Genomic DNA, 12,150 nt, shown 5'->3' with positions numbered 1-12,150 from the left:
CAAACATTTAAGTTGACGACACGACGATGTCTACAGGAAAGACACCAATAACTTAATGAAACAATAAAATGTTTATGACCAAATATACGCGTATAGAAAAGTGTCCATCAGATCTATCTAGTCAGATACTCCGGGAATCTGTTTACTAACAGATCTAAGGGACACATCGGGCAAACATTTCTTCATCGTCATTCAGGGCCTTGAAAATTAAAAATAGGTAATGCAATTGTAACACTGGTATAATAATATGTTAAGCATAGCCTCGGTAAATAGATTTTGGACACTACCGGGGTGGTGGCTACCCGCGGCTTCGACCCCCTGATGGCGCGGGGCTTGATCGACCCGTAATATCTGCGTGCAAAGCTGAACTCTGAACGAGGGAATCCAGCCAAAGCAAATTTTTAGTCGAACTAAACTGTTAAAATGAATACGGAACGCTAAAGTGAAAAGTGTAGAATCTAAACGTCAAAATAACAGCGTCGGTATATATTTTAACACTAAAACATGTCATGCGTCAGGAATTCTGGCTTTGACGAACTTTTTGACTGGACGGAATAACTCGATTTTTAAATTCAACGTATTTTTAACGTATACCTTTTTCTTTTTTACCCCAATTTCGTACGCATTCGATAAAAAATGTGAAATATTTCGGTGAAAGGAAACGGTGGTTCATTTAAGTGCAAATTGCAGACAAAATATTTGAAATAAATGTTCTAATAATTCAGATATTTTTAATATTTCCTGAATTACTTAAGCGAAGCTACTTAACCAAAATAATAACAGACGTACTTCTAGGTATCACTAAAGTAAAGCTTTTTCTAAATGATACCTTAAGTTAAAAGCAATACAGTTTACTAACATTCAGCGGCTAAGTTACGTTACTGAAGCCCCATTACTTACAAAAAAGGACTTTATTCTTGATTGAATAGAGTTCTTTTTATTATCATCAAATATACACTCATCAAAATCAATAGGTCGAAAGTCGTAGCACAAAGTATAGGACATATGACTTTTTAGTTCTATATGCTTAGTTTCGGGTGTAAGGATGTAGACACTCGACATCGGCATTGTGTGATCGACATGTGTCGATACTTCGACAGTCGATACCATTGTAGCGTTGACAATGTAGATATTTGGGATAAGTGGCTACAAACGGTTTGCTGAAACGTGCCGATATTAGAGATTACAATGGAGGATGGGAATTAGATGAATTTTGGATTATTTCCGGCTTGGCAGAGAATAAAATACGTTATAATATAATTTAGCATTTCAATATTTTTCTTTTTTACTTTAGTGCTAATACTAATGTACTCTAGAGTTAAGAAAACTAAAATTTAAATACATATACATATTACGTACATGTATTATTTTTGTATCTAACGTACAGGAGTTTTTATAGATATGACTACGCGTTAATAGCGGTTACGAAAATACGCCATAGGAAATAGTATTTAATTAGATATACCTACGTTTTTGTATATGAACTTAATTGAAACCTTAGGAAGTTGAACAACGCTCTAAAACTTAAAAATGAAAAGTTAGACACTACAACATTTTTTTATTAAATATAAAACCGAACTTTTTATAATAAGTAAAAACCTCAATACGCGTAGAACCGTTGTATAACTGTTTTTTTTTTCTAAACTTCCAAGTAAACATTTTGCTAACTTCGCTTTTGTTCTTCATTGACCTACATCCAAACGCAAAACCAACACAATGTCAACCCTTAAACAAACAATATCCCGATGTCATCTGTCGATTCGACAATCGAGTCGATTTGTTCAGCCAGGTGTCATTCCAACAGCTTAAACGAGAGATTTAAAGACTTAAAGATACCAATATAAGCTCGCTTTTTGATTGCGTTTAGTTGTTACAGATTTAGAGGTCACGATACAATGGTGATTGATATTGTTCGATCCGCGTTCGTACAAGCAAAGTGAGTACACCAGAACCCACTGAAAGGGCCTGTGGGGCCTATAGAGTTCGGTAATCGCTTTCGCCTTGGGCGACAGATTTCGCGTTGGGGGTGCGTAGATTACATTTTAATTGAGTAGCAGTTTATTTAAGGTCGGCGAACTTTCGATTATGTTTTAAACGCTTTTTATGCTTGTTTATTAAGTGCTGTTCGTAAATAAAACGTTTACATGTGCATAATTTAATGTTTTTTTACAGAAATTAAGAAAAAGTAATTTTATATTATTCATTTTTTAATTTGTATGTATTAAATAATATTATGTAAATATGAATGACGATCATAATATAAATTCGTGTAGATTAGTCTAGCATAATTTATAATGTAATTTAATATTATGAGAATAAATATCTAAATCTAAATCTAAATCTATTGTATTTTTTGTTGAAATTTACAGTAAGCGGAAATCTATGCTGCAATAATCCATTGAAACTCTACAACACCTGAACCGGACCAAAGCAAAACCAAAACAATATTAAACCAACTAAATTCCATTTATAACGGGATTCGTCAAATTGTCGCCCGACCGTCGAATTATTCCATCAAACAATAACAAATTGATTGAAATCAGTTTCGTTCCGCATACAACACAAAAAGCCAATTAATTTAATATTTCACATTTTCATTACCCGTTTTAATGCGAAATTGCACAGTAGGTCGCGACATTACCTATCACAAACCCACTGTGCAATTTCATATGAAGTTGACTTCTCTTAAATTTTTATTGCGATCTAACCCAACTTGCTCGACGCACAGTGGGCCGCCGTAGCTATCAAAACGGGGGTGATGGCGAAGATAACAGTTTCGGGGGCAAAAGGGGGCTTATCTGAGATTGTTTCTGAAGTGGTTATTCAAATGCAACTAAGTTACTGATGTAATGCAATTGTATTTATTTGAGTGGATACTTACTTAGTCTGTTGTTATGAAATTTGAGTAGTTATGGCAGGGGGTTGGAGTGGAAAAAATGCAAAGAAAAGAACTGATTATAATTAATTTACGACGACTTTTTCACGCTGCTAGAAATTGGATTTTTATACAGTTTTTTTTTTACTTTTTTTTGTACATTATTATTACATTATAAAACCTTATTAAATTATCTTTGACGTTGCCTTCGGAGTGACGAGAAAACTCTGATCTTCAGACCACAGAGACAATATCACCGAACTTTCGCCTATCTAGCAGTTAGTAATAATAGCATTTTTTTTTGTCGTAAATAAAATGTTTAATCATTATTTTTATTGTATTTTTGTTTACAAAATGCTTGTTATAATAATTTGTGGGAAATTTAGACCGATTTTAAAACAGCAAAGGTTAAGAATGTGAAGAATCAGCGGGGCGGCTCTTTAATTAGGAGTCCCGCCACGCCGGCCCTCCGACGAACCCTTTGGTAATTGGCACGATAAGATCCAGGGGTGTATGGGAAAAATGGCTTTTGCTGCCACCTTGCTTGGTATAAGTATTTCCCATAGAATATTTGGTATAGTTTATTAGATAGTTTTTCATGGATTTTCTATTCTGGGAATATTTCATCAAGTCGCAATTCCCAATCAAAATGTAAATATTGACAAAATGGCTTTTGCAGCCAACTTCTGAATAATCATTCCTTTATTTAATCTTTATTGCATAAGGAATTTTCCTTGTACGTTTGTATTTACAAACGTACAAAAGGCGCACTAAATGCTACAAGGCATTCTCTACCAGTCAACCTTCAGGCAAAGCAGAGCATAGCCTATCACTTAGTAATTTTCGATACATTTCTTATTGTGGAATCAATTTCTTCAAATTGCAAATTGCACAACTGCAATGATTTTAATAAACTCCAAATCTTACCAAACGTTTTAAACGATTAAATATAGTCTGTTATAAAATAAATATATATAAATCATCATTTTAAATTATCTAAAATCTTTATGGAAGTAGGCTTTTAGTCTTTATACAAATTTGTATAGAAATAACAGAAATACTCGAATTTTTTAGCATAAGTTGCATAACTGATTTAAAATTTTCTATTTTACTTCTTTCTAAGCGTATTTTTCAAGTAGCAAACCCATGCACACCGCCAAACATTTGTTTTCATAACAGCAAAATAATAACATGTGCCCACTGTGCAATATTTTAGGGTTCCATAATTTGCTTTCCTATAAGATCTCTTGAAGTGGCGTCAAGCAGGCTCCCGCAGTAGGGGTGCCAATTACTAGAAAATAATGTTTTATTTTGATTTTTATTTAGGGGCGGTCGTGGGACAACCCTGGAAGTCATACCGTGTATTAAAAAGGCGTAGTTTCTTTGATTGACATTCTTTACATTTTTTTATTGTTTGCAATTGACTTTTGACGTCTTTGTTTTATTTGTACTCAGTGAAGTCAATCGAACAGTACTTATTGTAGTTTGATTTCTTTTTAGATAAAGAAAAACACATATTCATGTGCAATCCTCCACATTTGATGGGCAACTACACTATAGATATTTGTTACAAAATACATTCATTTCAACCGTTCCCTCTTTGCCCAGAAGCATACTCAAATGGAAAGAGAAACTACGCACGTCGCTTTGCTAATTCCACGCCTGTCAGTTGCATTCCGATTACAAAAACAATCGGATCCCATTCGCGTTACAATAAACACTCAGCTCAAGGAGGAGGGTTGGAAGCTGATCTCCAGATAAAATCGCAATCAAACAATAAAATGGGAAATTAGAACACCCCAGCACCCGATGCGTTCCCACCTCTAGCTCCCGGAGCGCGCGCATTCAACAAAAACAATACACTATGGGAATGCATATTTCTATTGATTAATTCATTGAAATTTTTCCTCAATTTTTGTCCTACAATTCGACCATTGTGCGGTTCCTTAGGCGGTATTATGGGAATTCCGTCAATTTGTGAACGCGTGGCCCCGGAATTTGACCCCTTGGATCGATTCTTAGACTTTTGTTCGCGACAATGGGTTTTGTGCTAAATAATTCGTTTATAGCTGTCAAAGTAATAGTAGTTCTTATTATGTTGGGTGCTTACTGTACTTTGTGACGTAATGTCGCGATGAATTGCTGATTTGGAGTATTTTTGTTATCTTCATCTGTTTTAGTTTAGGAATCCACGGTTTCTTTGGAGATGTTATCTGGTTCATTAAGTGTAGGTCCGGTTAGGTCCAATTTGAGGATGTCCTACTTGTTGATTTTTGGTTCATTACTTTAGAAAAATTTAATGATAAAGCAAAATTTTAGCTTCCTTAGCAAGATAATTGCAGTGATCAAGTAACTTTACGTTGGCGAGAGGCGTAGAAAAATAGAGGAGACAGTCAAAGAGGTGTAAGTACTTACATATTAGGGGATTTGTCAGCGACGGGGCACATATAGCAGTTAGTTTTATAACCTACAAAAATCTGGATATATACCGTTGAATTTAAGGCTAAGTTACCAAACGTTTTCAAGCCAAATATCGGCATTCTTAGCTTTATCAGTATCAAAGCGTCACGTACCCGACACTAATCTGAAGTGAACCTTTAGAGAGTGAAGGAGCGGCCTTACAAACACCAGGTGCAACTGACCTGCCGAGTATCTTGGACACGCAGCCGTTGGAGACCTGCAGGATGCGGCTGATGTCGCAGGGCCGCGCGCCCGAGTGCGCCAGCTCCACGATCTTCTGCCTCGTGGAGTCCGGCAGTGGCCTCCCGTTGACGTAGACTCCTCCGAGCTGGTTGATCCCGCTGTGTCCGGCGGAGGAGCACCCGAAGAGCGCCCCTCCGCCCATCGCAGCGCTATGCATGAGCTCATCTATAACAAAATGGTCTGTGAGAGATTTTACTAACGAATTTATGAACCGCTATTGGTTTTATACTAGTCTTAATACTATTCTTATACTAAATTATCCTTATTACTCACACAAGTAAAAATACGAGTCTTATTTAGTACTTGTCCAAAAAATGCTTTAATTCTGGAATGTCGAATGTCTGGATGAGTTTAATTGTGGAATTGGTCGTCCTAGCCCCTTACCGCATACAATGCCATATATGGCGGATGTGATATTCAACTCTATTGACAGCTATTAAAGTTCAAATTTAAACAAATAATTTTTATTACATGCGGTAAGGGGTAAATACCGTTGGGCAGATAGAGTGGAGGCAGATCTCTGTGAGCTCGGCGTCGGCGAAAGCTGGCGGGATACCGCACTGGACCGATCAAAGTGGCGTGCTCTTGTGTTGGAGGCCAAGACTCATTTTGGGTCATCTCGCCAACCAAGTAAGTAAGTAATTCTTGAATGTCGTTTGTATTTAAATAAGATCGAAAACAATACAAAAAGTAATCACGGACCATATCCTTGGTCGATATAAGTCTAGTAAAGAATAATATTGATGGATTTACAAAATTAAGGCAAGTAATAATTTGAAACACAAAAGCCAATAAAAAGTTTCACTTTCGTTAGAAACTTCCGCACATATCGACCAGATTTCATTGCACTAAAGTAACACGTGTCCACATTTGTAAAAGTTGCCGAAACGTATCATTTAGGTCATCGGCACGCATAGACAATCGATCTGATTTTAATTCCGCAGTGAATACGTCGTTAGTGCTATTTGTTGGTAATAAAACCACTCTTTCATCCAATCGCAAAGCTACCTAACAATTAATGGACACTTCCATTAGTCATGTTTTGACTGGAATTGCTTTATTTGAACCACTGTGCAAGTGCGCAATAGTTGAGTATGTTGGACAAAATCGCTGTTTTCTGAATTGTGATCATTAAGAAAACCGGTTTTATGAAAGTTGTGTCCATAGTTGTACATAAATATACATGCTATCGCAATGTTTAGACACCGATATGTTTATCAACAAATTAATTACAAAAGAACGTAGGCGGAGTTTGATGGATAATTTTTATCTACACAAACGATTTTGTATGACAAAATATATAAAAGTATTGATATAAAATCGTTCGATAAACTAATCTGGTCTCTGCACTTTAGAAATTCGTATAAAAAATTTACAAGAAAATTTCCTTAATTTTTTTTTATAATCATAATTATAAGAGGATGCAGCTGGCAAAAACAGATAAATAGATACTTGAAGATCATCCGTTTCTCATAGAACTGTAAAAAATAAAAAACGAACTTAAAAAATAATCCTCTTACATCGGCACAATGGAAAGGGTTCGCGTTTTTAAAACCGCAAATTTTTATCTAATACTTGAAGATGCGACCGCCATTGTTAACGATAAAAAGTCCTATCGAGGTTTTAAATCTTCTAAAATGCGATGGAGATAAAAAAAGAATATTTACCAAACCAAAAAAATTGGTTGTACCGCAAATAAACCACTGCTGGACAAAGAAATTGCCTAGTTATACATAGCCTGGCAAAGCAATTTTGTCAGTAGCAGTAGAATAATTTAAAAAATAAATTCATCCCGATTTTAGACTCATAATACTAAATACTATGTACCGTAAAACGGGGTGAGTAGGTTTCACGGGGAGAGTTGGGTTATGAATGGGGAGAGAAGCTTTGAGAGGGGGGGTGAGAAGGGATTTTAAGGCTACTGCTACAAAAATAATGTATTCCAATTTAAAATGGGGCTATACTAATACGCATAATAAAAAAATCAATCCAACAATCTTCCAAAATCACCTTTGTATGAAAAACCCTCTCACCCCAAATACGAGGCACAACGGGGTGAGGTGGGTTTTCCTCTTTATCGTCAAAGTTATGAAATGGAACTACCCAATATAAAATACAAACTAAAACACAAACGTCCGAACCACTTATTATATACACCATTCAGTTTTCACATGTAAAAATAAAATTGTATCGAGGCTTGAAAGTCAAATTTCACCCAACTCACCCCATTTTACGGTAGTGTAAGAAAAAAACAGTATTATTTCTCTGCCAATGCTTTAGTTTTAGTCACAAGCAACTTTTGCCGGAATATAAATTTTGGTATTTTTGTCCAAAAATCATAATATGTATGAAAACTCCACTGTGCACTTTTGCTATTTAAAATGAAACATTTATTAATGTAATTGAAATTATTTCCGTTGTTTGATGTTAAAGTTAATGTAAAATGAAATGGACTTTAAATATAATTACCACTAGCTAATTTAATATGTATTATATTACAATTATTGGGACTGCAATCCGACTGCATAGTTGCAGTTGCAGTACAATAATACAAATTGCTGTCGAGTTGCAGTCCGTCTGTATCGACCCTTAGACCTCTGAGAGCCTACCGGGAACCACGTTCGATATGTGCCCTCACTGTCACACTTACCTACGAATTTACAAGTGCGATAGAGACGCAGGGCCGTCTTAAACTATGCTAGAGCCCTTGGAAACATAAGAATTCGGGGCCCTTTTGGAAAATTAAGGAAAGCTAATTAAACTAACATTTTTCTACTATGATCTTCTATTTATTATGGGTAATCAAATATTCTGTTACTGTCTGCCCTTCGGGGCCCCCCGAGGATGGGGGCCCTAGGCACGGGCCCCATAAAGCCGGTACTGCAGAGAGGCAACAAGTCGAGCGCGGTTCGCGGTAGGCTTTCTGTATAATGGCTCCTCTACATGATGGGCCAACGCCGGCCACTCCAAGGGACGCATTTATGCGTTAGAGGGAGCAAGTGATATTGCTCATTCTACCGCATGGCTGCGTCCCTTGGAGTGGCCGGCGTTGGCCCATCGTGTAGAGGAGCCATAACACAGAGCTTAGGGATGCTAGTTATCATAGCTAACCCAAGCAACTAGCGTAGTTTGCAACGCGAGCCCCTGATTACAATCGTCCTATTTCCAACCGTTTTCACGCCAATGGCTCCCAATGACGTCACGTCACATCAGTCAGATGCGCGCAACCGTTGGTCCGCCAGATAATTCCTTTTTTTCTAACACCCCTTATAAACACGCCTCGCGGTAAAAAGTGAACAATTGGATGCAATTTGTGGGCGAATTTGGGGCAGTCCCTTGATTAAGGTTGAAGGGGGAAAGTTCATTGTTTTGGCCCTTTTTTTGCGGTCGCCTTGTATAATTTTGGCGAACATGGATTGAATGCGAATGACGGAATTATTCTTTTGTTTTTGGTCATTTGCGTCTTGGAAAAATTGTTATATTCGAGTTATATAGGTCGTCTTTTTTTCAAAGATTTACTGTGTTTGTATTGTCTTTGTAATATTTGTATATTTTACATCTGTTTCAACTCTTGTAAGATTTTCATCCACTATACTATACGACTGTTTCTTATGTACTGTGTCATATAATGCTGCATATGCTGTGTCATATGATGTGAAAGTAAGTGGTAAATATACTTTTTTTTAAAGACTAAGTCAGAGTAACCCTAATTTACCTATCAAACAAACCCGACCAATTGAAAAATACAGAATGCTATGCTAAAAGACATCAGGTATTTGGAAACTCGCCCCACGGGAGCACAGGTGTGAATTTACTTCCGTTTTTTTATTGCGTGGGTGGAACTACAAATTAATTTGCGTCAAGCATCCGCCAATTACGAGGGATTTCGCGCCAAAACTCGTTATTAATCACACCTCTTGCAGGCGTCGTCAACCATCGGTGCACTAACAAGCGAGGCTGTTAAAAGAACAATGGACAATGCGCCCCGCCTTCGCGTGGAATCGGTTATGAGCGGAGGCGGAATGTAAAGTCAGTTTGCCTTTTATTGCCTTTAATTGGAATGCCTTTTATTGGAAATGCCTTTTATTGGAAATGACTTTTATTGGAATCGTATAGTAAGACGTAGTCTGGAGTCGGGCCAAGACAAGTCTGCAACGATATTGATAGCACATGCAGTGCAAGTGTTATTTTAAACGTCAAAATTATAACGTATAAATAACACTTGCACTGTGAATGTTATCAAAATCATTGCAGAGTTATCTTGGTCTAACACTATTAATCTAGTGACAATCCCCTTGCATTAACATATCAATGCAAGAAATACGAGTAATTTTCATTTGTTAAATTATGCCTTTGACAGAAATGACCCAGTAAGTTAGGTGATCTTATAAGAATGTTGTGTGGTGTGTGTACTCTACTTTAAAAATATCTGTAACCAACAATTTTCATGTCTATTTTTAAACTTTTACTTTTAAATACTAAAAAAAACTCAATTTATTTCAACGTTCTTTAGAAATTCGACGTATTCCCAAATTGAATAATTTTACGGTTTAGACTCACTTTTTGTTTTTATTCACTCGCGCGACATGTTTCAAGACAAGTGAGTCTAAATCATAAAATTATTAAATGTAAGTATGTTTTACAACAGTTTAAATTCGATTGTTCCTAGATTATTTAATTAAAAAAAGAAATTTTTCGGTTGATTTGGATGAAATTAATTCTTACGAAAATCTAAATAAATGTAAGCATTTATTACGCAGCTTAATACTTTAATGTTCTACCGACTATAAAATTCCGTAGCGAATCGCCGGTGGCTTGCGCCGCGCGCCACGCGTGTCGTGTGAGGGAGTGCTTTAATTTCAGAGGTGCAATTTATTCGAGCGATTTATTTTTAATCCCCGTTTTTATGGCGATGCTATAAATTTCATGTGTAGTTGAAGTTATTTATTATTTTCATTTATTGTCGCTGCAGTTTAGTCGGTTTGCTACCGCTGGACTGATGTTTTTTGCATTTTTACGTCGCGTATGTGCAGGTTTTACGTGATAGTCAGAGGGCCTACCGCGAATCATTTTAAACGACAAACTTCTATGAAATTATGACGTATAAATAACACTTGCACTGCGTGGGCTATAAAAATCGCTGCAGACTTTTCTTGGTCTAACTCTACCTAATACTTTGTTCTACAATACATTTTTCTACAGTTGATGTTTCATAATTTATTACACAATTACATTATCTTTAATATTTACTCACTGTTAGTAAGTTACAATTTGTTAGTAAGTAATAAGCTATAACTTTCACGACTTACTTAATATTTATTCATTTTGGTACGGCAACGTTCGCTTAATTCATTTAAAAATCTAATGCACTCGCTATATTCCTCCATACCGCCATTAACAATTTAACACTCCACATTCTATATTATGTAATATTTAATTTATTTAAATAGACAATTACATAAGGGTGAGACACACCTGGTGACATCCCCTTATTATTATTTTGTATCTGTTTTTGAATTAATCTGTAGGGGAGAAGTAATTGTAGTTACGCCATTTTGAATCCGTCAAATCCCGTATGACGACGCGGGTTGATTTTAAGCGGTTTTATTGGAACTAAATAAATAAAAACACATTTTATACCGGTACTGTAGCATCATTATTTTAAAATGACTATTCATTTTAAAATAATCATTAATAGTAAATTGTTCATAGGTAATTTTAAATCTTTTTTCATTTGTTTGTTGACACTAATTTATTGAATCAGGCGTTGCGTTGCGACAATCCATATTGAGTTAGTAAACAAAGCAATATTTTTTTAAATTGTATTTTTTTTATATTAAATACCTATCAATTTTTATAACACGAATCAAATATGATATTGTAATCCTGACATATTCGCAAATAATATCTGGTACCTATCCGTATTCTGCAAAATATACAGACTAGTAATGAATGATATCATTAGGAAAAAACATAATAAAAAAACTCTCACACTTTGAACTTAAGACTCAATATCAATAACAAATATCACACACTTTTTCAACCAACTAATGTCAACTTTTTTTACCGAACAGTTTCATTCATTCGTCGAGCCGTTTGTTTCGCACTGACATAATTTATTGCGAACGCTGTCAACCACGCCCCTTGAAAAAAACGTTCACAAGCGACATTTATGCAGTCGGAATTTTATAAGCGTTGTGCGAAAATGTTGACGACCTCTGTTATATTATAGTTTGTAGACTTGTAGTGAAGTTTATTTTGAGTGATATATTATGATGTTTTATTGTAGTTTTTATAGAAAATATTTAATTTATTTAGATTAGCTATAAATGCATTGAATATAATAAACGATATTGTTTTTAAATAAAGAGGAACTGTTCTAAAATATTGGCATTAACTGTTATGCCTTGATGACTACTTGAATGATGAGCATTTTTTTATTTGCAATTACTAAAAGTCTCTACACATTATTTTTTCTTCTTGTGTAAAATAATGGTATAATAAGTTAGTAAAAATAAGTAAACCATAACGGTTGCTCAGGTTACCCAAACCTTTTAAAGTTTTAAAAAACA

General features: G+C 35.5%; 1 protein-coding gene across 2 annotated transcripts in view; it reads right to left on the bottom strand.

Annotated features, from left to right (window-relative positions):
- The window catches only part of LOC134670915 (paired box protein Pax-6), an 84,851-nt gene that overhangs the window by 45,616 nt on the left and 27,085 nt on the right, over window positions 1-12,150 (bottom strand). For both annotated transcript variants that reach the window (XM_063528746.1, XM_063528747.1), the window contains exon 3: window positions 5,518-5,743. In XM_063528746.1, coding sequence (XP_063384816.1) covers window positions 5,518-5,743 — 226 coding nt within the window. The remainder of the gene's footprint in view (window positions 1-5,517; window positions 5,744-12,150) is intronic.

This window comes from Cydia fagiglandana, chromosome 14 (genome assembly GCF_963556715.1).
Source record: "Cydia fagiglandana chromosome 14, ilCydFagi1.1, whole genome shotgun sequence".
NCBI lineage: Eukaryota > Metazoa > Arthropoda > Insecta > Lepidoptera > Tortricidae > Cydia > Cydia fagiglandana.
Note: the sequence above shows the minus strand (reverse complement) of the source record. Positions and strands in the feature narration are given on the sequence as shown.